Here is a 26,859-nt window from a genome sequence, read left to right on the forward strand (position 1 = left end):
TACCGATGGTGACGTCGGAGGAGCTGTGAGCCTCCAGGAAGCGGTTGAGGTGATGCCACACCTTGGGGATCCAGTCGATGATCTTCACCAGCTCCACGTTGCGCACCCGCCCACTGATCTCCGTCTCCATGAGCTTCCTCCTCAGGAACCGGCCCAGGAAACCCTTCACGGGCTCCGTGTGGTTGGCACACAGCACCCACCTGGGGGAAGCAGACATGCCGTTCAGGATGCTGACGGAGACTGCTGACCTCAACGACCAAAGTGTGTTAGAAACGGAAGCTGGGTTTGCTAATAACAGGACTCACCGTGTGCCAAACACCGTTCTAAACATCCTCCATGTGTATTAACTCCCAATTCCTCGTGGTAGCCCTATGCTGTGGATGGTACCACCATTCCCATTTTACAGATAGAAATGCCGAGGCACAGACAGGTTATGGAAATTGTCAAGGATCAAACAGCTAGTTCATAGATAAGCTTAGAACCAAGACAGTCTGGCTCCAGAGGCTGAGCTCTAACCACTTGGAGAAATTGCCCCTTGTGCTTAGTGCCAGGCTCGTGCTACGGAGCCACAATGATGACTAAGACACAGTCCTGTTCCCCAGGAGCTCACAGGCCAGTGGACGAGGCAGACAAGCATAGGGACAGACGAGATATGACGAAGACCACGGTGATCGGGCCAGGCTCCTCAGAGGAGGGGACGTTTGGGCTGACACTGGGTGGCCGACGGGGCAGGCAAGGAAAGGCAGGAGCAGGTGCTGGGGCGGGGGCGGAGTGCAGGCTGCAGCCTCTGCAAAGGTGTGGAAACAGCACGGGTATGTGGTGAAACTGCCAGAACTTCAGTGTAACCGAAGGTCAGACTCGACCTGCAGCCCGAGCAGGCTGGATCGCATTCTGCAGGCAGTGGGGAGCCATGGATGGACTTGAAGCGCGAGAGTTCGACGGTCAGATGTGCGCGCTAGAATGGCACTCTGGCTGCCACAGCGCAGAGCATGGCCTGGCGTACTCATTAGAAAACACGGCCATGGCACACTGGGTGATGATGCCGCAGTGACGGGGGAGGGGGAGGAGGGCGGGCTTAACGGGTATTTACGGGACAGCACGGACAAGGCCAGGACAGCCGGAATGCGGAGGTGAGGCATGCTGTCAGTGCCGCTGGAGGAGTCGACATTTCTTTGACAATCACATGCAGGTCCACTTTCAACAGATCTCCCAGAGATGCCTGTGCAGTGGCCAGTGAACGTGAGCTGGGGAGGGGGGCAGCCAGGAGAGGGCCCAGGCCGGAGAGCTGGAGGGCAGGGCAGAGGGAGCCTAGCGATGCCAAGGCACGCAGCCACACAGCCTGAGCTGAGCAGTCCTCCTCTGCCCTGGCTGGAGACAGCACTGGTGTGGTGCTGCAGCAGGAGCGGCAGACAAGCCACCAAGGAGTCACGACAGCTGGAACGCGAAGGCCCCGACACCCAGCTAGCTACGTGGGGACGTTTATAAGTAAGAGCTGTCATTGCTCTTGTTCACTTGAGACAGAGAGACACACGGCTGGTAACGTGCAGGGGCAGCAAGGGTGCCTACAGCCCCCGGCCAGAGCTGCCTCCCTGACACTGCCCCAGCGGGGCTCAGAGGCAGAGAGACCTGGGCTCAAATTTCACCTCTGCCACTGACCTCACAAAGTCACTGAAGCCTCCGGGCCTCAGTTTCCCCATTTGTAAACTGAGAATGCTAAATGTAATTACTTGAGGCTGAAGTGGGGCTCAACGGAGTGAAGCTGGGAAAAATACTTAACACGATACCTTGCATAGCACACACACTTAACAAAGGCCTTTCTACTCTCCCTTTCTTGCTTCCCTTCTTTGCGATGCCACATTTCACTGGAGAAGGGAAGGGGAAAACTTACCTGAAGTTATGATGAAGCTGCAGGTTGGGGGTAGAAGAGGTAGCCTGGTTCATTGTGCCGATTATGTAAGGGCTGTGGGGGAAATAAAGGAAAAGAAGGCTTGTGAGTCCAAGGCGAGCCGGAGAACAAGGTGCTCGCAGAGGCCTGCGCCGTCAGCGTGTCCCGGCAAGTGGATGCGAGCCGCCTCCCCGCCCCGCCTGGCGTGCGAGCACAGCTCCCCGTCGGGGCTGGCACGCTCTCCAGGGGCCGTGAGGTCCGGCCCTGGCCTTTACCATTTATGGTACTTGCAGTTGAGCAGCCCGTTGAAGATCTCGCCCAGAGAGCTGACATGGTGCAGGTTGTCCAAGATGATGACCAGGGGCATGTCCACGGCGTTGTTCTCGCTGTTGCACTGGTCGGCAAGGTTGGACAGGTACTGGCGCAGTTCCTGCGGAGGGCAGGGAGGGCGAGCTGGTGACGCACCCAGGGAAGACTCACCTGCTCAGGGCCTGCACCTCGCCCAGGCCAGCGCAGGCAGAGTCACCGCCCTTCACGACGCCGAGCTATGAACACGCTCTGAGTGCCTGCCGGGTACGGGGCATCGGCGCGGTGCTCGGGGGATGCGGCGTGGGGAAGGGATGACTAAGGCCTGGTCCTGCCTGCTGGCATTCACCAGATGGCTGAAAACCTTGAGCCTAGGGCAAGAGCACAGCGCTGTGGAGTCGCATACGCATGGTTTTTACTCCTGCTCTACCACTTCTCGAGAAATGCTACTTTTCTTGATATTTCCTATTATGCCAACTTCCCAGTAGGCTCCCCAAAGGCAGGTGTCTTATACATTTCAGTCCCTCTCTGGAACCTGCCTGACAGCCGTGTGCACAGGTGACTTCGATCAATCAGCAGAGGAGCCGGCCCCACGCCTGCCAATTAGTGTCATGGCAGACACAACGAGCAGCGCAGGGGACACGAGATTGTATGCAACGGGGACCTGGGAACGTCCTCTTGAAAGGGAAGGCTTTGAATTTAACCTTGAAGAATGGCTGGGGCACTGGCTCAGCTGGGACTAGAGCCCAGCCCAGCATGCTGGAGGGAGGGATGCATGCCCAAAGAGGAAGAGGAAGAAGAAGAATGACGCAACAGAGGAAAAGGCCAAAAAGGTAAGGTGAGGACCTGCCGGAGAACTCAGAATGACTGCCTGACGTTATTGTACCATAATGACAGTTGGTATCACTTAGAGCCGGCCAGGGCGATCAGGGCCTTACACACAGGAACTCCTGCAGCCCCTCCAATAACCCTATGAGACGGGTACTATGATCACCCCCATTTTACAGATGGAGAAGCTGAGGCACACCAAAACCAGGTGACTGGCCTGAGACCGCACGGGGGTAAGCAGTGGGGTGGGCCCCGACCCGGGTGCCTGCCCAATGTGTGCCACACCACACCAGCATGCCCCAGACGCTAGCCCTGCTGTGCAGAGGTGGGTGACATTTCCTCCACCTCCTACAAGGACAGACCCCTGCCCCCAGGCCTCTCTTTTAAATCAAAATATGGCTTGTTAAGCAGGAGAGAAAGCCCACCTTTTTAAGTTACTGGTTCTAATCCCTCATTACCTTGGGTTCTTGGCCCCAGGCACCTCCGAGAAGGACGGGGCTCCTGCTCCTTGACACCTGGCGCCCTCCCCGCCCACCCAGGCCTGTGGTGTATGGTTGGTGACCATGCTCCATGTGAGGGGGCCCCGCTAAGGGGAAAGCTAGTGGGGGCCGAGATGGTGCCTGGGGAGCCTTCGCGAACCCACAACAAGGCTCTCAACAGAGGGGCTCCGAGCGCTTCTCTCTCATCCTGCTCCTGCACCCAAACCACGTGGGGAACATGTGGAGGGTGTGGATTCCCGGCCCCGCACAAGCTAGTGGAAGAGACCATCTAGGAGTGCGGGCTAGGAACTGCATCTTCAGGAACACCAGGTGATCCTTAAGACGAAGGAGCCATTTCCAGCCCACCTTTGATCATCCATCCATTCTCACTGCATGAAACAATGAACAGGTCTAAGAAAACACTTTCCAACCCTTGGCCGGGACAAGGTCGGACTCCATCTGAACAGGTCTCCATCGTCAAGCAGGAGCCACCCTATCTGCTGCTACCATCTGAGTGGTCGTAGGCACATGACTAAGCTGCCATAAGCCTCTGTTTCCTCCTCTGCAAAACAGGGATAGTGACAACTACTCCCTTGAAGGTGTTACAGTGGGAAGGCCAGGCTGCTGGTCACAGGGCAAGCAGTCTGCAAATGCGAGCTGCTGTTGTTATTTGTGTTATTAGTGTTATTGCTATTGTTGTTCCATAAAAGAAGATTGATTTTATTTTGGAAAATCAGTAACACCTCATAGGCACACGAGAAATTGTTGGTCAATTGAAATGGATGTATCCTGCAATGATCTTAAAGAACTACTAGCACTGAGGATCATAACTGAACTAGATCGACTTAACCACAGATGGAACTTGCTGGGAGGATCTGAGTGAAGCCCCAAAGGAGATGCTAGGAAATGCTGCTTTCCTTTCAGGATGGTGGGGGCATCAAATGCTCAAAGGGCCAAAAAAATGCAGCAGGCTCAGAACGACTTTCTCACCTTGCTGGACTTATGGTCCACGTTAAAAGTGGCGATGACCCCGTCTGTCAACTCCCGTCCCTCTCGAAGCACCATGTACTCCGACAGTCGGTTTGCCAGGTAGGTCTTCCCGGTGCCGCTGGGGCCGGAGAGGATGATCCGCCGGTGCTCCACCAGCAGGGAGACGTAGCGCTGCAGGATCGGCTTTGGGATCAGGGACTCGAACACCAGTGAGTCCAGGCTGTTCTCCGGGAGCCCTGCGTTGGAGAGACACAGGAAGTGTTTGAAGCCCCGTCGAAATGGTAGCTCTCTGTGCTCGCCTAACTGGGACTGCCAGGACCTGAGGCTCTCCTTTTCCTCAGCAGCTCACTTGAGATCACTTCTCACCCAGGGACACTGGGGGCTCAGAGCAGACTGCTACTGCTCCAGGAAGTCACCTCCCTATTCAAAAGTGCCATGTGCTTCTGGCTCCCGTCTTGGATGACTTTCCCAGATTTAGACTCACCTTGAATAGTTGGGCTCCCAGTCCTCATCTGTCCTGTGCAGAATTCAAAAGGCCCTGGGCTCTGCTTGCCTGTCTGGATTTACTACAGTATCTGCCCAAACCAAAACTGAGTCTTGTCTACTGTGTCTGCCAGAACCCCGAGGTTGCCTCTTCTTCACCCTGTCCCCTCCTGCATGCCAGGCGCCACTGCCAGCCACACTAAGATCACCACGAAGGCAACAGAACTTTTATCTTTAAAATGAGAAAAAAATCCAAGGGGGGACTGACCATTTGATTCTGGACCTAGGCTAAAATGCTACATACTGGACCCTTGATCCTTAACAAGTGGAAACTTATCTTTCCCCTTTCCTGCCTGGAACTTCATCAAATCAGGGTTATTGGCTTTACACGAGCTAATTTCTTGATACTGTTTTCAAGAGAAGATCCATCCAAGGTTACCTGTCCAGAACCTAAGGTGATTCTGTTTAAAAACTATCCTTAAGAAAATCAGTATAAGTAAAAAATAAACCGAAGGGGGTTTGTTTTATTATAGCATCGTCCTTCCACATAATCATTCGCTGCAAGCAGATCCCCCTGAAATGCATCTATATGCTTGTTTCTAATCTTACCCCAACCAACAGTAACCCCTAAATGCAGTGAGTGTTCTAGAATGATCATGATGAAGGTCCCCAAATGCCTCATCTGCTGAGGAGAGGCCTAAGATTTTCCAGCTACTGAACTCAGCAAGGCCTACGCTGGCTCAAACCTGATGCAAAGTATGGCGCATGGGGTCTTTAGTCTAAACTCAATAACAGCCACAACAATAAACTCAGGAGAAAAACTCTAAAACACCCCCCTCTGCATATATGCCGCTGTTTCAGTCTTTTGCCATAAAACCCCCAGGGAGTGACTATTTTGGTGACAAACTCACTTCAGAACACGCCATCACACCCCCTTCCCCTACTACTACTGAAGTGAATCACTGCAGCTCATGAAACGCTTTCAGCTCAAATCCTGGAGTGGTTTTTAGTGCCTTGAAGGCGTAAGTTTTAAGTACTCCAGGAAGAGAGAAGAGTCAGGTTTCACTGAAAAGTAAACCCGAGCTGATCCCAGGAGATGCGAACACCTGATGTGCTGACAACAGCAACGGATCAGGCTCTGCGGAGGGACATGTTCCACTGGTGGCAGATCACCTAGTTACTGTTTCTACAGAGGTTTGGTCTGGTCTCAGCAAGAGGGCATTCCTTTGACCCCTCGGTGCTTTGTAATGCTCACTTGTAAGATGAGCAAGTGCACCACCCACGCTTGGCGGCATGGAGGAAATGCAATTTGAGCGCAGGACGTAAAGGGCTTTCCTTAACGGGCTCTTGCCAGGGACAGTTGTTCCGGTGTGCCTGACACCCCTTTCTGCGTCCCTGAAGAGTATAAGTCTTCTTTCTGTCTCCTGGGAGCTCATTCCAGGGGGTTCAAGTGAAGCTGATCCAGCCCCTCCATCCACCCAAAAGGGTAGGATTGTGACCAGGCTTGGTCAAATTCTCCCTCTGGTCACAATGACAGATTCAGTGATGGGCATTTGACTCATGGTGGGCCAGAGTCACCCCTAATAATTTTCCGTTACGTTTTCCGAGAAGCTAGATGAATGAATTGAGGCCATTTCATCAACCATGTACATAAAGCTCAAATAAGCACAGCCATGATGGGCAAAGCTGAGGCAGGCCTGGTCCCAGCGACACTGTCTGAGCACCTGGATCCAGCTGTGCCTGAAGTGCACTCCTGGACTGTCCAGGTACATGAGCCCGTAAATTTCCTTTTTGCTGTAGCTACTTTTGAGTTGGTTTCTGTCACTTGTAGTCCAAGGGCACAATTGTGGAATTTCACTTGCCAGCAAGAGAAGGCTGTGTGAGGCTTAACATGTGCCATCTGCCGCCTGCAGAGCGAAATCTCAATTCCTGCTGGTGGAAAATGCTGGGGGGCTTGGGGAAACCCTGCCAACCGGGAAATAAAACTTGCATTGGACAGCTGGGAAATTGTGCTGTCAAAACTGAGTGAAAATCTGTGCCTTCCATGGAAGTTAATAACAAGACAACACAAAGAATGAGCCCAGTACATACAGTATTTATAAAAGTCTATTACTCAGGTGGTGCATAATGTTCAGGAAATGATGCAGTTTTGTAGTCAAATAAATTTGGAACAGAGTGGACTAAACAGCCTCTTTAACAGCAGGAGTTAGGACGTTATAGGACAGAGCCTTTAATGTACCAGTGTACTCCTGTCCCCCGGCCCCCAAACCCGAAAGGGATAATGATGTAGCTTCCCAGACTTATTTGGCCATGAAACTTTTTTCTCCCCCCCGCAGAGAACTCCGTGAACCTAGAGTTCCAAGGAACACACTTTGGCCTGGGGTTTGTCATCTCCGGGTAATGAGGCAATCGGAAGCTCTGCAGCACTGTGCGTGGGTCGGAGCTGTAGCAGTTTCATCAGGATGCTCACAGCCACTCCTCTGTAGCCTACAGCAAGTCGTGGTTTCCCCATCTTTACGATGGACCACGTCCAAGGCTTGCTGGCAAGACAAGTTCATTGCTATTGGTACAGCCCCATTTCAACAGGGTTATTAAGATTTCACCATCTCAGAACCATAAAGGCTAATGGGACCTTTTGTTATATAATTGTAGCAATAAATGAAAATTATTTGTTTCCGAAGGTGGTTGAAAAAGCACAAGACTGTCCAACTTGCTTAGGTAAGAGTAATTGTGGTAGAAGAGAGGGAAAAAAAAAAAAAAAAAAAAGCAACCCACATACATACGCACAAACAAAAGTGTGGCCACAACTGACCACGCCAAGTCGCAAAACAAAAACAGCAATTCCTGAAAGCTCTAATCTCTCCGACCGGCCAAATTACCTTTGACCGTCACGGAGATGGTCGTGTTCTCGCCCACCAGGTAGCCGCAGGGGAGCAGCTCGGGGGTTTCGGAAGTGGGGCTGCGCCTGATCTCCCCGATGCTGTAGCCGAGGACGCTGTCTGAATTCAGCCCCAGCTGACTCACCGGGTCGACGTGAATAATGTATTCCTGGAAAAAATAAAAATAAAGACCCTGTCAAAGATGTGGCTGAAATCTGCCCATGACTCATGTTTTCATTGGGTGATTTACGACCATCTTCTCCTCCTTCTCGGATGATGTCTGAGTTGAAATCAAGCCGCGGAACGAGGGGGAGAAGAGCCGCCTTTCTACAGGGATAATGCCCTAGTATCTCGGGCCTCTTAAAATATGCATTTATTTGGTTAGGAATGGGGAAGAGAAATAAACCCCCCAACCAGATTGCGGACATTTAGTCTAGAGGAACCAAGCATGGAAGAGCTAGGCTGCTTTCCCCAAGTTCAGCTGAAGTCTCCAAGGCACTGGGGCCTGCGAATGGTGTGGAAAATTCATGAAAAAGTGATTCCGACAGGAAATCTCTCTACCATCCTCTTCTTTTGGCTCAAAGATCATACCGATGAGAAAGAGAACAAAATACAGGGCTGTCAGAAAAAAAGTCAGCTCTAGATTTTTAAGAAGGAAAATGTGTGTTTAATCTGGAAAGTGTTCCCTCTTAGGTGAGTGACTAGAAGGTTTTAGGTCAGTAAACATAACACTAAGGTCCATGGGTGATGTATGTGGTGGCCACACCATGACTTAGGTATAATCCCAGTGACAGGCCTTGAACGGTTTCATTTCCTCAATTACTAGGTCATCCCAGCATCTCTTTTCAGCCCAAATTGTCGTCAGTCTAATCCAAGGATGGGCCCACTAGCCACCAGCAGAGATAAGGTTTGGCCTGGGTAGGAGAAGTGGTCTGTCCTGAGCTATTCGTATTTCTTGCCTGGCTACATTTCTACAGACTGGCACGCCAAGATGGGGAGCAGTCTTTGGTCAAGTAACAGAACTTAGTATGAAGCCAGCTGGATCTACATGCTTAGAGAGAAGACCATGGAGTACTAGTTAAGTAAGGTTTTGAAGTTAGACCAACGTGGTCTAGTTCTAGATCCCTGACCTTGGACAAGTACCCCAACCTGAGCCTCACTTTCCTCAACTTTAAATGGGAAAATACAGGCCTAACATGCTCTCTGGCACAAAAGAATGTGGGCTATTATTACTACACAGGGGATATAATTAACGAACATTATGGCTGTTGACTTAAGGAAAATAGAAAAAATGTGCCAAAAGCTTCTTTCAAATTACGTTGTGCTACAAGGTTCGCCTTGGTACTCATTAGTTATTTTTCCTATGGTAAACACTCAATCTAACGATATGGTTAGAAAGAATAGAGAAATAAGTGTGCCAACATCCTTGACACTGGCCATTGATCAGACATTAATGTCACCTGTAGCCCGAATCAGAGACTCTAGGGTTGGCACAGGATGCTGGGCAAGCCAGATCAAATCCCCCCAAAATGCAAGAGAGAAATCTGATGGCCAACTCCCAGCCGCAGATCATATACCCCAAAGCATACTTAATAAGACACAACTCTAAGGTGAAGAGAGATCTGGACCATTAGTAATTCACCACACGAGGATCAAATAATTGCTCCAGTGACTCTCACTAGCCGGCCAACCGCTGTGAAGGGCAGATGGAAAGAGCTTGGCCAATCACCAGTCTGTACTTACCATCATCCTTCCATTCCCTTGAGGGCCAGGGAACAAGTTTCAGCAGCATAAGGATGTGGAGGAGGGGACAGGCCTGAGACATGGCCAGGCTCAGCACACAGCCTCGCCCCCTCCCCAGCCCCCACGTCAGGTGTACTGCGTGCCTGTCACCTTGAAACACTTACCTTGAACAGCCGTCTGACCACCCCATCGAGCACATCCCATTTTGTCTTGCCACTAACTCCAATGCAGCCAATGAGAAAGACGTGTGGTCTGGAATCCTAAGGGTAAGGAAATGTATGCAGGTGAAAAACAGGTGGATCTCATCCGACTCAGTTCAGCAGAGGACTTAGATTGCCTTAGAACTCCGCCAGTGGATTGAGAAGGGAACAAAAGTCCTATTTGTTTCAACATCAGGTATAACTTAGGTGGAATGCAACAGTCTTAAAACTCTTCCCTGCATTACTTCTGAAACAGGAATCCATGGGTCGGGAAGAAAGGATCTCCTCTCTGGAATCTGGAAACTTCCACTAAGTGTGTACAGTGCACGGGTCACACACCCCTTGCCTGCAATACTCTCCTCACTGCTGTCTGCCGTCTCTCTCCCTTTTCAAGCCTTGCTTATGAACTCACCTCTTCCAGGAAGCCTTCAGTGATCAACCCCACCAGGCTCAGAGCTTACATTGCTGCCAAGGTTCTATTTACAACTTAAATAATAATATATTCTGTACTTACTTATATTTAGTTTTGGGTATTTTTCTTTTATTTATATATCAAGTTTATATCCTTGCTAGATCTTAAACATCTACAGGACAGAATGTGTTTCTATTTTTTTTTTTTTCCTTTTTTGTTTTTAAATAACATGTATTGCTTTTCTTGTAATTAAAAGTTAACACAGGTTTAATTTTGAAAACTAGTAAAACTCCAGGAAGGTCACCCTCCAAATAATCTTTTTCTACTTTTTTTTTTTGCATCACCGCCCACAGGGCTCTGCATAATGGGAGCTACCACACTGATTAAAGAAATGCGGATAGAAGGTTCCATTCTACTACATTTTAGAATATCTGACAGGCTCATAAGAATGTAGAGTTAGGGAGGCAGCGGCATTTGGCAGTTAAAGCAAAATCAGCAGAGAAAAGAGCACCAGTCTTGCAGTGACATGATTTGACCCCACCACTTGCCTTGTGGCCTCAAGTAAGTGATGCTTATCTTGGGTTTCTCAATTGTAAAATGGAAATAGCAACCCCTCGTCCACCAACCTCATCTGGATGCCATGGCGATCTAGAATGCTACAGTCTTTGACTTGTAAACTTTTGTAAGATGTAAGCTCTGTCTGTTCATATTGATAATCACTAGAATAAATTGCATCCACAGGTATCATGTGCATTTACTATAAGAATGCTGTAAGAATAAATCCCCTCCCAAGGCCGGGCGCTGTGGCTCACGCCTGTAATCCTAGCTCTTGGGAGGCCGAGGCGGGCGGATTGCTCAAGGTCAGGAGTTCAAAACCAGCCTGAGCAAGAGCGAGACCCCGTCTCTACTATAAATAGAAAGAAATCAATTGGCCAACTGATATATATATATAAAATTAGCCGGGCATGGTGGCGCATGCCTGTAGTCCCAGCTACCAGGGAGGCTGAGGCAGGAGGATTGCTCGAGCCCAGGAGTCTGAGGTTGCTGTGAGCGAGGCTGACGCCACGGCACTCACTCTAGCCTGGGCAACAAAGCGAGACTCTGTCTCAAAAAAAAAAAAAAAAAAAAGAATAAATCCCCTCCCTGATAGTCAATCACTCCATTAGCTACATTTTTTAAATGGAGCTATTTATTGTGTCTTCCTAGGACAGATATGCTAAAACCCTCAGACACTCCAAAATTCTGGGCTTATCCCCTTCGATGAAGCTTGCAAGCCAGCCACAAAGTGGAATCCCCTGGCAAAAAAACAAAACAAAACAAAACAAAAAACACCTCTGGCTGCAGACGCTTCTTTCTGGTGGGCAGTGCTGTTTCCCCAGCTGTCGGGAGCTACAACAGCATATTGGCTAGAAACGCTAAGAAACAGCAAAGAAAAAACTCATGGGAACTTTTTCAAGTTCCCATGCTTGGGACTTTTCAAGTTCCCATGCTGACTCATGAAACCTTTTCCCATTTATTCAAGAGATGACCATTCAGAGCATCACTGGGTTAATCGTGGACTAAAATTCAACTTTCACTGTCAACCCCTACCCCCACCTCAAAGCTGTCTCTGGCAGTGGTGAAGACTCCAGAAGTTTCTGGGCCCTGGCGGAGAACAGACACTGTACTCAGAAAACGCAGGTTTCCTAGCCTCGGTGAGTCGCGATGCCCCCCGGCCCCACTGCCAGCCACCTGAGCGCTCCTGGCACTTGGCTGCCTCCGTCTTTCAGCGCCTGCCCTGCCAGCTGCCCTGAAGACCTGCAAGACCCGTGCCCTTGGTCAGCTGAACTCAGCCAGCTTATGTCTGTACCTTGTACCCTAAATGTGCACAGCTGCCTTTGAAGTGCTTTAGGGATATGCTAAATTCAGAAAAGCCCTTTCTGAAGGATGTCAGTGTTTAGTTAATTATAGGAAAGTGCAGTGCGGGACCATTTTTAGTACTTTTTATTAAACTGTCAAACACGAGAGAAGGGGAAATGCCATTCGGTCGGTTTAATTGTGTCAAATGCTGCCGGGGACCACGGTTAGTCGAGAGAAGTGTTAGTAGTATTTCCAACTCGCCTCAGGCTCCGAGGCGACCGGGTGTTATGATTGAATCGCTAAGCTAGGTAGTTCTACCTGGGTGAGGGACAGGCAGAGCAGGGAAAGGGATCCAACTAACCTCCTTCCACTTCATTTCCTCCTGAAAGCTGACAACTATCTTAACATGCCTGCCTCCTTCCTTCCGAGCCGAGCATTCACCAGTGTCATCCAGCAACATGTCTGCGAATGGAAAACATCAACAGCCTTAGGCACATGGGGACGGCAAAGCTGGCTTCCTGACACCCCCGCTGCTTGTTGGCACAGCAGCGGGACAAAGCCGGTGTCGGGGTGCAGGGGGTGCGGGGGGAAGGTGGGGTGGGGGTTGGGGGAGGGGGAGAGGGCACAATGGAGAACGCAGTCACAGAAACCAACGGTGGACCAACCAAGGAACCAGCAGGCTGACGATGCACCTGGCCGAATGGAAGTGCGAGGGAGAGACTCAACCAAAACGATAGCAGTAGCAGCATCATGGATAAAAAATAAAAGCGTCAGCCTTGATATGCTTACAAAGAAAACCTAGAGTGTGTTCACTGATGACTGCACCAGCCTGGGATCCAGCCTGAAGGCAGGAAGACCATAGACCAAGCCATTGCCCCGACTGGGACCTGCGACTGTAGGGTTTGTACGCAGCATTCAGCTTGCAGGTCAGCGTCTTAAAATGGATCAAACAGAACTCAGCATGGTGGGTGAGGGGGACCCAAGCTCAGGGCTTGGAGAATTTGGGGTGCTGGAGCAAAGCATGAGAGCGGTCTAACGGCTGGGCTCATGTTGGTAGCAGACACACACCAAACACACACACCCCAAAGTGCACACACGCCTGTTGCCTCTCCGTTTGATCTGGTAGCTACTTGTCTTGGGGCTTTCGCTTGGAGACCAGAGTGTCAGGTGCAGGTCTGGTCCTGCCCCCGAGCCCCGTGAGCCACTCACCCAGGCTGGTTGACTCAGTGAGGTTCAGGCTGTGCTGGGAGAGGCCCAGGGACTGCCTCGGGGAGGCAGAGATGGACACCTGGGAGGGGGCCCGGCTGCAGCCACTGCCTTGAGACTCCGACTTCAGCCGGTCATTCTCAGCTTTCAGCTTCTCTATTTCACTCTGCAAAGATTAAGGGAGAAGCTCACTCACTAGGTGGATTTTATGTGAATAAGCCTTTTCTGGAGGAGGGCTCTGAACGTTTTCTGCAGGAACCAGGTAGCATATCACAAGCAAGGCAAGTAACACCATCAGAGAGATTCGGCAGTGTTTGCTGCCTCTGCTGTATACACAGGACACGTCTGGCAGGAGAGGGTGCATCCTTTCAGAGAATCCGCCTTTGAAAAGACCTCTGAAATGTTTCCTCCAGTCTGCTGCTTGAGTGTTAGGTGGCAAAGCATCTAAAGGATCTAAGAAGTTTGTGAAACTCTGGCTTTGATAGGCTTCTTTACCGCAGGACTTCTCAGAACCTTTAATGAGCTGCTTCGTGCTGTGAATCTGAGAGACATGCACAGAGTGCAGCATTTCCCAAACGTATCTGATCAAGGAGCTCTCCTTTCGTAGAGCCTCTCATGGAATGAGTGATTCAGGGAACCTCCTCTGGGAAACACCGCTTTCCAGTGATGTGCCAGTTAGCATATTCCACAGGAGTCTTTCATTCTATAAATATTTATGAAGAGCCTACCATGTGCAAGGCACTGGTGCTGTGTCCAGAAAAAGGGATGCAAAAAATAGCACCCCAAATGTCCTCACTCCGTGGCAGAAGGTGAGAGGGCCATAAGAACAAACCTACGGGAATACTAAGATGAGGGCACTAACTCTTCCTGCTGCAAGACTTGGAAAGGCTTTGCGGAGGCAGAGGCACCAGGCTGAGTGTTGGGGGAAGGGTCCAGTTTGATGTGCACAGGGATATTCCCAGTGGAGGGAACAGTACGAAACAGATATTCCCAGGGCAAGCAAAGAGAGCTGTCAGCGGCTCCATCTGGCCACTGAGTCAGAAAATTGAGTTGGGGAGGGTAGGGTGGATTAAGAGTGAAAAGGAACCCCTGAAAGGCCTTGAAGGCCAGGTGAAGGAGCTTGTATTGCATGCCACAGGCAGTCGGGGAGAATCTAGTCTCATGCAAGAGAGCAAATAGTTATCCTCATTCTTTCCAAAGACTGGTCTTTGAGCAATGTGTGGGAGGGACAGAGGAGAGGCTGGGAAAGCAGAGGGCTGCCACCAGATTCTGATGTTGCCCTGGGGCTTGGCAGACAGCAGCCTCCTGGAGCTCCTACCCCGACAGCCTTGGGCTCAGCCTATGCTCCTGGGCGCTCACCTGCATCCTGTTCATGGCCTCCCGGAGCTGGTCGAGCTGGTGGGCAGAGCTGAGGGCTTCTAGGCGGATGTCTGTCAGCTTCATCTCCTTGTCTCTCAGCTCATTTCGGAGCTGCATGACGGTCTCGGCTTCGCTGTCCATGCACTCTGAGATCCTGGGAAAAGAGAAACATTACTGACCACTGGGCCACGTCAATCACCATGTTTATTTCACAGTAACTGTATGTAACTAGCTGCCTGGTGCTTCCTGGAGGTGCCCAAAGCACCTGAAATTCACAGATTACTTATCTACACTTGGTTTGCAGAGCTCTGACAATCAGAATGGCTTTGGTGTGCCTTGCAGCAAAATGCCAATAACTTAGGGGTAAGCAGGAGATGGCGAAAGAGAGTAGTGACCTTTGGGGATTGATCCCCACCCCCTGCCCTGTGTGTACACAGCTGGGGACCTGTGATGACGCCATGTGGCCTTTGAGTTCTGACCTCACTCAGGGAAGCAAGGTCAACTGTGTTTTAAAGATTAGAAACTCCAAGGTTAGACAGCTGAGGGCTGATTTTTATTTGCTAAAATGTGGAAGAAATCTAAAGATATGGGTGGAAGGAATTAGTCTTTCTGATCACATTCTAAAAACTCACTCCCCTGAAAATGTCTAAAGAGCAAGTTTTTGTAGTTCCCCATCCCCCCACTGATCATACACTCGTGGCAAGAAGAGAAACACCTTCAGGGAGTTGGAGACCAGAGAGGATGATGTGGCTTAAAAGCCAAGGTTATATCTGAAAACTCTACGATGGCTTGGCTAATGTCTTCCTTTCTCAGCTGTGCACCAGATCCAGGTGGCTGTCGGACCCTGTTAAGTTCCTCCTTCTTAAGAGGTGGTCTTTCTAGCTGTGCTCTACTGAATTACTTAGGTTTGCTCTTCAAACACCTGGCAGTCAGCACGAAATGGATGACCACAAAAGTCACAATGAATTGCAATGTTGAAAAAGATAGTTCTGTTAAAAAAAAAAAAAAAGGTCTGTGAATTTCAAAGGTCACAGGATCTGGGGTATTGGGTGAATCAGAATAGAAAGCTTTCACATTCCTTGGACTGAAGACAGAAAGAAAAAAAAAATAACCCAAAAAACCAACTGCTCCCCACCCCAAGTTCATAAAGTTACAAAGCTGAAGCTGATTATGTCTGAAAGCAATGATGAGCATGTGATCTCTGCAGAAGTAAATGATCACGCAAGCTTGCTCTCCAAGACCCAAGTGCTGGATTTGGAGCCAAACAAAATCTGACCTGTAACAACGGTGGAGGGTGTGGAAATTTTAATTGCCAAAGGAAAACGACTTGTAACATTGCTAAAAGAGATGCAATTGTATTTCAGGGGCAGAAAGAACTAGAAGAAAAACACTTGAATGGCCAAATCTTTCTGTTGCTATTTTCCTGACCTGCACTTGAACTATTCTGATTTGAGAGATACAAAGAGAATAAAAGTTGTCAGTAACCAAGGAAGCTTCTCAGCCTCAAAATCTTGAAAAATCCAAGGAACTCCTGAACATGTAATTATTTCCATTTCACACCCAGGAGAAATGGAGGCCAACAGATTTAAAATGAAAGGGGCTAGCAAGACAGAAATGTCTTCAGAATTCAGATCATCCTTTCCTTCCCAGCTCTCTGTGTTCTGAACAGCCTGTGGTCTGTAAGGTTTAACTCTAGAGTGTGGTTTTCTTTGTTTGGGATGTATGCAAGAGGAGCTTGTAAAAACTGGTTCTTTCTTGAAAGAACTATGGTTTCCTGGTTTAAATGGAGTATAAAGTCTGAACAAAATTCCACTGTGACACTCTGGTCTTAGCCAAACCATGCCCTGCACAGATCTGGAAGGCTCCGATTCATTGCAGAGAACAGTCTGTTCTGGTTCACACTGCCTCCGACCGGTCTGTCCCCACCAAGGCACTTTGCTCAAGTCTCCTTCACGTGGTCCGTACCTTTTCCCCAGAAAGCTCTCTCAGCAAGAGAGACAATATTTCCTCGGCACCCACTCTGTGTGATATATGTCACATGGTTGCTTTGCAGAGCCTGGCCAAACAATGACTTTACAAAGGAAAGCAAACTAAAATGAAGAAAGTCTGTGTTGGAAATACTAGGTCCACCTGTGCTCTTCCAAAACTGGCCAGCTTAGAAACACACACTAGCGAGGCCACGTGACAGGGATGTCCTACAACATAGAGCGATGTTGAAAACAAGTTTTTGCAACAGCCTCAACTAAGTTTTAGTCCCTAACTCCACTGCTCAAGACACAGCCTTCTCTCTTGGTTCTGGCCCTGAGTAGACTCATGCTGTCACTGACGATTTTATTGAACTTAACAGGTAGGTGACCATCTGCTTGGCTACTAATTACACTGACCAACACACATCATAGGTTACCAGCAAATGCTTACTCAATACATGAACATGTATTGAGTTGTACATGAACATGTATTGAGCCCATGCCTGGGCTAGGCATTTGCAGTGTATTATTTCATTTACTTCATACATTACTGATTCCATGAAGAGGTGCTGCCATTACCTCCATCTTTAAAATAAGGAGGCAGAGGCATAGAGATGACATGCCCAAAGTCACACTATTTAAAAACGACAGAGGCAGGATCAGACCTGGCATGTGTGCTTAGCTCCAGAGCCTTGCTCTGGAACTATACCTGGTAGGCACTCGGTACATGCCTGTCCACTCACTGAAGCAATGTGACGTACATGTTTCTCTACTCAGTCTCTAACCCATTCTTCCGGCCTCTTCCCGCTGTCTTGTCCAGATGCAGGGCTGGTGGCATACCTAATTTTAAATGCCTCAAGTATGGGAAACGCCTTCCCACAACTACCATTCCTTTCGCCCACGGGCTGGGGAATTTTCTAAGCCCAACCCCTCTGCCTTTGGTTTCTTCTTTGAACTCCCTCTCACATCCAGATTTGCACATTCTTACAAACCTTCCAAGGTTAGAAATAAGCACATGCTCTTAGCCCACCCTTTGGAAAACTAGACCAAAAACAAACATCTCCAGTGTCCACGGATGCCGTGGAATGTAGGAAAAGGGTGGGGAGCCAGGAGTCTGCCCTGCCTCCGCCCTCTGGGGACAGTGGCTCGGGAGCAGAGGTCCTGCTCAGGGAGCGCATCACCACCACTCTCCCCTTGCTTACTCGGCCACCCTTTGCTTCTGGCCCAGTTCCTACTCCCTCCCCCAATGGTTTCTTCCCTCTGCTCCCACGTTTCTTCCCACTGCTCTGGCTGGCCGGCTGCTCTACTTTCCCTTTGTGAACTTCAAATATCAGAATGCCCCCGAGCTCAGTCCTTGCACCCCTGGTCTCCTTCTCTACTCAGCCCCTCGGACAACTCCTCCAGCTACGCAGCTTTCAATACCACCTAGGAGTCCGTGTCTCCCAGATCTGTACCTCCCAGGACTCCGGGCCAGCATCTCCATATGGGTGCCTTCTGGGCATCCCAAACTTCATGTGGCCAGACCAGAGCTGCTGACCCCTGCCTGCCCCCATCTGGGTCTCCCACCCATAGCAGGTGCTCCAATTGCAAGCATAAGAATATCCGAGGATTATTTTTCTCTTTGCCCTCACACTGCACATCGGATCCGTCACCGTGCACTGCCAGCTTTTCTTCAAGAATATATCCTAATTCCACCCAGAACTCATCACCACTGTCAGTCACTCATTCATTCCACCAAATATTTCAGTGCCTGCAAAACCAAGAGTACCTACCTCCACGGAGCCTCTACTGCAGATTTGGGGTAGGGGACAGAGAACAAATAACCAAGGACAATCTATACACCAGGTGTCACGTGGTAACATGTGCAGTGGTGAGGAATACAGCAGGACAAGGGGACGAAGGGGAGTGACGGCTGGCGGTGGGCTGTTGCTTTATGTCAGGTAGAATGGGCAACACATTATTCATAAGGTCACACTGAGCAGAGACCTGAAGGAAGTAAATATTTGAGGGAAGAGCAGACCAGGCTGAAGGTGCAGCGAGGGCAAAGGCCTTGAGGACAGTGTGACTGCAGTGTTCAAATAATGGCAAATGGACATCAGCCTCCAGGTGATCTCCCTCCCTCCACTCTTCCTTCCCAACACTCCTTTACACTAATTCAGATTATCCACATTCCTGCTCCAAACTTCCCCCCATCTACCCCTGACACATGCAGTCACACGCACATTCACTTCAAAGCATTATGTGTTCTAGCTGGGCCCTGCCTTTGTTTGTGGCCTCCTTTCCCGCCATGGAGAAGCCCTGCTGGCCATCCCTCTCCTTCTCAGACACAGGAAGCCCATCTCCACATTAGGTTCCTGACGTTCTATCTTTCTTGGGTCAGGAAGGCTGCCCTGCTCACTGGGGGCTGCAGTGGCAGAGGCTGCTATGTGGTCACCAAAGCCCAATTCCATCTTCACTTCTTTCCCTGCAGGTGGTACGGCCCTGAGTCCCGCTCAGTGGACTGTGCCTCTTCCAGGCCTGGTCCATAAATCCCCCCTGCAGGATCCTCTGCCCTCTCTCCCCTTCCCTGCCCGCTGGCCGGGCCCAGAGTGCTGAGCGGAGGACGGGGGCCCCGTGGACGGCAGGAACCTCAGTGCCTCCATGGCCACAGGGCAGGCTGCCTAGGAATATCTGCACTGGGTTTGCAAGGAGCCAGAAATAAACAGTCACTGGCAAAGCCACTGTGCTTTGGGCTGAGTTTGTTACAGCAGCTAATGTTGCTGACCAGAACTAACTCCGTGGTTCCTTCTGCCGGGCAGATGTCAGCTGCAATGTCACCTCCTCAGAGGGGCCTTTTCTGACCTCCCCATCTAAGGTTGCTACCAAGGTACTCTGCAGTCCAGCACTATTTTAATTCACAGCATTAACCCTTAGCACTATCTGGTTTTTCTAGTTTATTCAGGATTTAACATCCATCTCCCTGCTTGGTGTACCAGGTCTATCAGAGTAGGAAGTTTATCTGTCTTGTAGACTGTTGTCACCAGAGCTGAGAATGGTGCCTGCACAGAGCGGAGCTCAGGGGCGGAATGACCTGCACTGTGTCATGACTGTCACCAGTCCCTAGTCTCCCAGGGCTGGAGAATCTGTTCTCTTCAGAACAGCTGGAATAGTGCTCTGCTCCCACAGGTCACTAGACTGAAAGTTTAAATCAGTAAATGAAGACAGGATGAATTTCTTTTTCTCCTGGTCAGGGATGCTCTGGGATTATGCACGTGTGAGAGTCACAGGCACCTTGGTTTTTTTGTTTTTTGTTTTCTTTTTGTGAGACAAAGTCTCACTCTGTCAGCTTGGCTAGAGTGCCATGGTGTCACCATAGCTCACAGCAACCTCAAACTCCTGGGCTCAAGCCAACCTCCTGCCTCAGCCTCCCAGGTAGGTGAGACCACAGGGGCATGTCACCACGCCTGGCTAACTTTTCTATTTTTTTTTTTTTTTTGTAGGGACGGGGTCTCGCTCTTGCACAGGTTGCTTTCTAACTCCTGACCTCAAGCGATCCTCCCACCTCAGTCTCCCAGAGATTACAGGTGTGAGCCACCATGTGCAGCCCACAACTTGTCTTTATTTACTTCTCAGGCACTCTGCAGGTCTAACAGCACACATACTCTCTCAGTCATTCGTTTACTCCTTCACTCGAGAAAACACACGGCGCTGGGGCTGGGCACTGCAGGGACACGCTGCAGTCCAGTGCCTCAGGGCTCCCCTTCCTTCTGCAGCTCAGTCTGTTACCCTCACCCACCACGGAAAGAGGTACACATCCCGTGGCCACCCTCCTACTAGGGTGCTCCTTAAGAGGAGCTGATAATCTAATCAGGTGAAATGGAGATCCTGACAGGGCCATGTTTCACTGGCGGGTGGGGCTGCTCAAAAGCAGTGACCCTACGTTCCATTTCCTCTCTTCCATACAGTTGGCAGGTGACAAAGACCTGGCCTCTGGACAGGCTGGTCTTCCCTGCACTCCCTGTACCCAAGTGGAAAGCCTGAGGACACCTATGCAAGCTGCTGACTCCAGTGGGCTGGCCGGTTAAGTGGACTTAGGGTCAGCCCCGTAGACGCCGCTTCTTGAGAATGAAGGAAGATGGAACAGGAAGAAAGAAGCCCTAATGCACCGTATCTAACTTGGCCCTCCCAGGAATCCACTGAGGTAGACGGAATTAACCCCATTTTTACAAATGAGGAAACTGAAGTTTATACAGCCAAAGGTCTTTTCCCAGTCCTATCTCAGTGGCTCTGCTGACCACAGCTACAACTCTCCTCTCCTCCCACTGTCTCGTCTCGCTGATAACTTCCCTTGCAGACTAACGTGTTCCTGGTACACCATGGTCTCAAAAGGCACTCAGCCCTACTGGGCAGAGGCAGCCTTTCTCACTGCTGTAGGAAGCAAGCTCTGTTATACTCATTTACTTTGTTCAAGCCTTAGGATAAAATACGTAGACAACCGCCATTATCCCAATTTGACATATAAAGATATGGCAATAAAGAGAGTTGAGCAACTTGCTTAAGGCCAGCCAGCTAATTACAGACACTGACATCACCAGAACTAAAACCTATTATTTCCTTTCTCTTTCAACCCTCCCAGTGCTAAAGCTCGGAAAGAATATGCACACTCCTGTTGAGGCAAAACATAAAGGATCCCAAGGAGCAGATGTATCATAACAGGAGTCCTCGCCATGCCTGTTTTCCAGAGTTCTAGAGGCCAAAGATGACATTTGACCAGAGTGACCTTGACAGACGGACTTACAGAGAGTTGGAGTGAGAATTCCTCAGCAGCGGGGTGGAACCTGTGGACCCGTTGTGCGGTAACTTTGGCGAGGAAGGCAGCGAAGAATCCGTCATCTCCTCGATGTCTGAGTGAGAGGATGCTGACTTGGGGGACTTCTTCTTCCCAAAAGCTTGCTTGAAGGAGCTGCGTAACTGAACAGACAAGACTGTCAGCCTCGAGGGGGCTGCAGCCAACGCTTAGGCCTTGGCAAAACAGGGACATGCACACAAGAAAGCTATTAGTTCTCCCACACTTTCCCCCCACCAGTGGAAAAGGTTCCCAACAGCTCTCTTGAATCAGTGCATTAAGGGAAGAAGAGTTATCTGGTGTTGACAGCTCAAAGGACTGAACCTGTGGGTAACATTCCATGCCTACTCTTGGCTCAAGACTAGATGCCAACAGCAAGACAGAGCCTGGCTCAGCAGATGGATGTCAGGAAGAGGAGGTTACACAGCAACAAAGCAGGATGCTCAGACACGGTGACGGATGCGGATGAAGTTAGTCATATCAATGGATGGGTTAGCTTGGTATCTGATATTAAAGTCGGTCTTGCTTACCTCATTTACCTGCCAGAGAAAATGCAAGCAAAAATGGGGAAGGGGGAGGAAAAAAGACAATTTTTAACAGATAAAGCCACTGACAGGGAAAGCTTCGGACTTTCAGACACAACATGGCTAATAATAAACACCACACACAGAGGAGGTTTACGGGAGGGCAGGAGTCATCAAAAGCTTTGGGGGCATCTTCCTCCATTATAAAGGGAAGGGGATAGCAGGGAGGGAGTCCCCTACAATTCCTGTTCTCCCAGCTTCTCCCTGTCTGGTTGGAACGGCTGCCTCTCACCTCTTGTCTGTTCTCAGTCATCTCTCTGTGCTTTAATTTGGTGGGAGGAGAATGCCTTCTATCCTGAGCAATGCTTTACTGCTGCACTGGCCCCGGATGGCTGCATGGCTCTTTGACTTATCTACTCAGGAATTCCTGCTGTCCTCGTATATAAGAAGATAATCTAATAAGCAGGAAATTAGCTGTCTCACTTGTTACTCAAAAAATGGGCATCCATTTTTAAGAAATGTATTAACTCTATTTGGAAAAAGGAATTAGTATATCACTATTTCCCCAGACCATGAGATGGCCTTGAAAATTCTAAGGAGAACATCAAGAATGAAAGTGCAATGTCTTCTCTGAAAGCCATCATCTGCATTTATTTTTCTGGGCCAAAAAAATAATGTTTCATCTTGGAAAAAAAAGGTCTTTTAAAAAGTAATTTCCCTTTTCTAAAGCCTTTTTTCTTCATGGAAATAGATTCTGGGGGTTTTCTTAGCCATTGAGAAATTCGGAAAATGGGGCACTCTGAAAATCGATTAGGTTTTCCTCCCATCGATGTGTTTCATCCACCACAAACTGCAGGCCCAGCTTGTGGGCAAGTCTAGATTCCATTTCTCTCCCACTTTCTCCTTCTGATCATGTTTCCAGAGAGCAGTCACAGAAACAGAAGGATCAGACACACAGACTAGCAACCTACATTCCTGCCTCTACCTCCGGTAAAAAGCCAGGTAGAAGAGATTACAAAGATTAGACAGAATTAAGCTTTGGGATTAGCTGAGGATGCCAATTATTCCCTGACTTTACTGATAACCAAAAGTCACCTTAAAGCAACAAAAAACAAGTTCCATTTCTTGAATTCAAGAAGAAGGATAACCACTATTTTTCAAATCTTTTTAGCAAATATTTCTCTCATCAAATTGATAATTTGAAATCAGACCATATTTATCGCGTATTACAGAGAGAGCAAGATGAGTTAATCCTCTCTGTTTAGTCACAGCAAATGTGTTGACTAAAAGCCATTAGTAACTTAAACAAAAATAGTTACTCAGAATGAGGAGAGGGTCACACTGAACTGCCTTTTTTGCCTGCTTCCAATGCAAGTCATCAATGACTGAAATGACTAAATCCCTAACTTGTCACCAGACCTCGCCACCCATCCAAGATAACATAAAATGAGTGAGAAGTGTACACAGTGAATGAGGACACTGAAGCTACTATGGAAATGATGCCATCAGCACTAACCAACACCTTGGGATCTTCCTGCCTAATGACAGGGAGCAGCTAATGTCCATCAGAGCTCTGCAGCCTCAACGGCAAAACTATAAACTGAGGATGGGATTGAGTAGGGTGAAACTTTCCCAGTAGGGTGGGGAAAACTGTTCAAGACCATAGTGCAGAAATTCAAGTAGCTCACTGGGATTACAAACACATGGAGAAAACACTACAACAGAGACTGATTTAATTAAACTCACCCATATCAGGGTACAACCCCCAGTTTGAAGCTACTCACTAACTCCTAACATTGACATTATGAACCTTTTATTTATAGGACATGGTCAAAACGTTTTCAAAGAGCAGGTTGGTTTGATGCTATCCTAGGCAATTATATAAACAACAGCTAAAGGCCAGGCGTGGTGGCTCACACCTGTAATCCTAGCTCTCTGGGAGGCCGAGGCGGGCGGATTGCTCGAGGTCAGGAGTTTGAAACCAGCCTGAGCAAGAGCGAGACCCCGTCTCTACTATAAATAGAAAGAAATTAATTGGCCAACTAATATATATAGAGAAAAAAATCAGCCGGGCATGGTGGTGCATGCCTGTAGTCCCAGCTACTCGGGAGGCTGAGGCAGCAGGATTGCTTGAGCCCAGGAGTTTGAGGTTGCTGTGAGCTAGGTTGACGCCACGGCACTCTAGCCTGGGCAACAAAGTGAGACTCTGTCTCAAAAAACAAAACAACAAAACAACAGCTAAAGATTATTGTTAACAATAGGATAACTAGTGATATAAGCTCAAAAAAGCACTTTGGAACTGATTAGGAAGACACCACTTAAGAGTCACTTTGTTCTAGTACCTGGAACTTTGTGGCGGACATATAATGAGAAAGAAATGACACATATATGAAATGAAAGATGAGTACTTCACATAAAGTCTCATGAAAGATTTAAAAAAAAAAACTACGAAGTGGTGGTGATTTTATAAATTCCAGTGTTTTTTGCTGAGCACGACATTGATTTTAGTAAGAACCTGTCCACAGACCCTTTCTTTGGATCCACGTCCAAAGGACTGTGTTCTGCAGCTGAGAGCTGGCCTGGGCTTTATCTGGGGGCTGCTGGCTGCGAGGCTGACTCTGTGGGTCAGCCCCCGGGAGAGCGCGTGCAGGTACACTCACCCAGTTCTTCCTCTTCTTTTTCTTTGAGTCGCTCTCTATGTTGCTGCCCACGCTGGAGTGGCTGGTGGCGCTGTTGATGCTGGAGACGCTGTCAGAAGAGTGCTGCCGGCGGATGCGCAGGTCTGTGGACTGCGCGGGGCCGTTTCCTGGACACCAGAGCGAGGGACGTGAGCAGGTGCCAGCCTAAGCCCTGTCCTCTACTGCGGGGAATGGCCCCGCCAGTGACATCCACACACCCAAGCACTGGCTGTTTTCTACACAGACATCGCCTCTGTTCCCACTGCTGGTTTTAAGATCCTTGGGTAGGTGGGTGCTAGGTCCTCTTTAGTCAACTCGATGAGGTCTACCTTCCCCCACTTTACAAAACAGAAGTCAAGGGAGGTTTGGGGAGAATTTCCCCAACACCAGCTCGAGAGTGTGCTTGTGAACTACAGCAGCAGTCACCTTTGTCATCAGCCCCTCCTCCGTTCTCTGGGGTCCTGCCACAGTGGCCTTCCTGCAGTCCCTGGCAGTGCCAACCCACATTGTCTCAGGGCCCTTCCCCGTGCTGTTCCTCTGCCCGGGTGCTCTTTTCCCTCAGCTCTGTCTGGCCAGCTCTTGCTAACCCTTCCCGTTTCAACCCTATCATCACTTTTTCCCGTTTCAACCCTATCATCACTTTTTCAGAAGGCCCAAGAGCCAAGAGAACAGTGACCCTGAAGATGACCGACATCCGACAAAGCCTGCGGATGGTTTTCCTCGTGAGGATGGAACTATACCTAAGGCGTGGTCTTTGAGGGCACCGGTTTTACTGAGACAGACTCAGGTTCTCGTTCACTTTTGTTTCTTACTACTCCCTGACCTCAGGAAGTGACCCTCATCTCTGCAAGCCAGTGTCCTCAACAGTACAATGAGGAAAGGACAAGCATCACACTCACAGTGTGGGAAGAAAACAAGATGATAAATTAAATCATTGAAACACTTTAGCATGGTGTTTAGAACATGGTAAGTGTTCCATGAATGCTATCAATACTGCTTCTGTTACTATTACTGTTAATACTGTTCCTGCAGGAGGAAACTCACCGGCACACCCACATTCTTTCTGTTTACCCCAGCTAAGATACACAAGGACAAAGCAATTCATTCAGAAATGTTTTCCTGGACAAATAAGGGAGGAACTATTTCAGTTTATCCCACATATCAGCATGCAAATATAAAAGTGTTAGTAAAATGAAGGGCTGTAAAACACTCTGCCAATAGAAATGTATTTTCTTCCATTTTTGAGACCTGTCAGAGAAGAAGATGAACTATGATAGTCATCTTCACACAGGCCAGAGTGACCTAATTAAAGGTGTATTGCCTTCTAGGACCGGCACACCTGACACAGGGTTGAATTATCCAGCCATCCGCCCTCTAGCAGGGAGGTTGCATCATATACTGTCAGGGGACGGCTCCTAAGGGCAGGTAGGTCGTTTGTTTAAAGGCTGTTTCTTTTACTTTACCTTTGCAGTTGAGCTCCGGTGTGTTAATTACTCCATTTATAGCAGCCTGGGCAGCTGCGTTCTGTTTCTTCAGCAGCTCGATGGTTTTTCTTAACTCATTCAGTTCTGAATCCTGAGGAACAGAAAGAACTGTTGGTCATCCTAAAACCCTTCTGTGCAGAATTCAACTGAGCTTCAATGCGGGAGGGTAGGGAACGAGGGAGTTCAACAAAACCTCTGACTCACACACTTGGTTGGAGAGATTTTCAAAGGGAATAAACAAACACATGAGAAATAGGAATATGACTACAGGATCTGTCACTGATGCCATTACTATCACTCAGTTTAAGCCACCTTTTCCCTCAACAGATCTACCTACTCTTTATAATTAAATTCTGACAGTTCAAGAAGTACATTAAAATCTACACAATGATCTGAAAGGAAAGAGAATAATATTTTTAGGTTTGTCCACAACTCCAAGCAAAGAGGGAAGCAAGCCTCCTTTCTGCCTCACCTTCTGCTCAGCTGTCATGGTCAAACTCTGGAGCCTGATCGTCATGTTTCCAAGACTCTGTTCAAAGGCTGCCACAAGGTGAGCCTGGAGGGGGAAGATACAGCCTCAGTTCTGTTACCTTGCAAGGCAAGAGTGCCTAAAACACGCTGGGTCTTAAAGACAGAAACCTATGGGTACCACTTCATCTAGCCTCTGTCTACTCCTGCAGGTTCCTCTTGAATCCACTCCCTGCCTCCCTCTGGGGTCCAGTTACTCCAGCATTGTACTTGCCCGAACATCACATGCACCTTCCCACCTTAG

At 49.0% G+C, this 26,859-nt stretch overlaps 1 protein-coding gene across 9 annotated transcripts in view; it reads right to left on the reverse strand.

Annotated features, from left to right (window-relative positions):
• Positions 1-26,859, reverse strand: part of NAV2 (neuron navigator 2) — a 378,822-nt gene that overhangs the window by 12,924 nt on the left and 339,039 nt on the right. For 7 of the 9 annotated variants that reach the window (XM_012756707.2, XM_012756722.3, XM_012756702.3 and 4 more), the window contains 13 exons: positions 26,560-26,643; positions 26,067-26,178; positions 24,586-24,731; positions 21,354-21,526; positions 14,610-14,763; positions 13,254-13,416; positions 12,406-12,506; positions 9,758-9,853; positions 7,851-8,019; positions 4,489-4,724; positions 2,161-2,315; positions 1,889-1,960; positions 4-200 (listed from right to left, as the gene is read on the reverse strand). In XM_012756707.2, the coding sequence (XP_012612161.1) occupies positions 4-200; positions 1,889-1,960; positions 2,161-2,315; positions 4,489-4,724; positions 7,851-8,019; positions 9,758-9,853; positions 12,406-12,506; positions 13,254-13,416; positions 14,610-14,763; positions 21,354-21,526; positions 24,586-24,731; positions 26,067-26,178; positions 26,560-26,643 (1,858 nt within the window). Of the gene's footprint in view, positions 1-3; positions 201-1,888; positions 1,961-2,160; positions 2,316-4,488; positions 4,725-7,850; positions 9,854-12,405; positions 12,507-13,253; positions 13,417-14,609; positions 14,764-21,353; positions 21,527-24,585; positions 24,732-26,066; positions 26,179-26,559; positions 26,644-26,859 lie in introns of those variants that run through there. The other 2 variants (XR_012918953.1, XM_076002103.1) reach the window with 2 other exon arrangements.

The sequence above is a fragment of the Microcebus murinus genome, chromosome 4 (genome assembly GCF_040939455.1).
Source record: "Microcebus murinus isolate Inina chromosome 4, M.murinus_Inina_mat1.0, whole genome shotgun sequence".
Lineage (NCBI taxonomy): Eukaryota > Metazoa > Chordata > Mammalia > Primates > Cheirogaleidae > Microcebus > Microcebus murinus.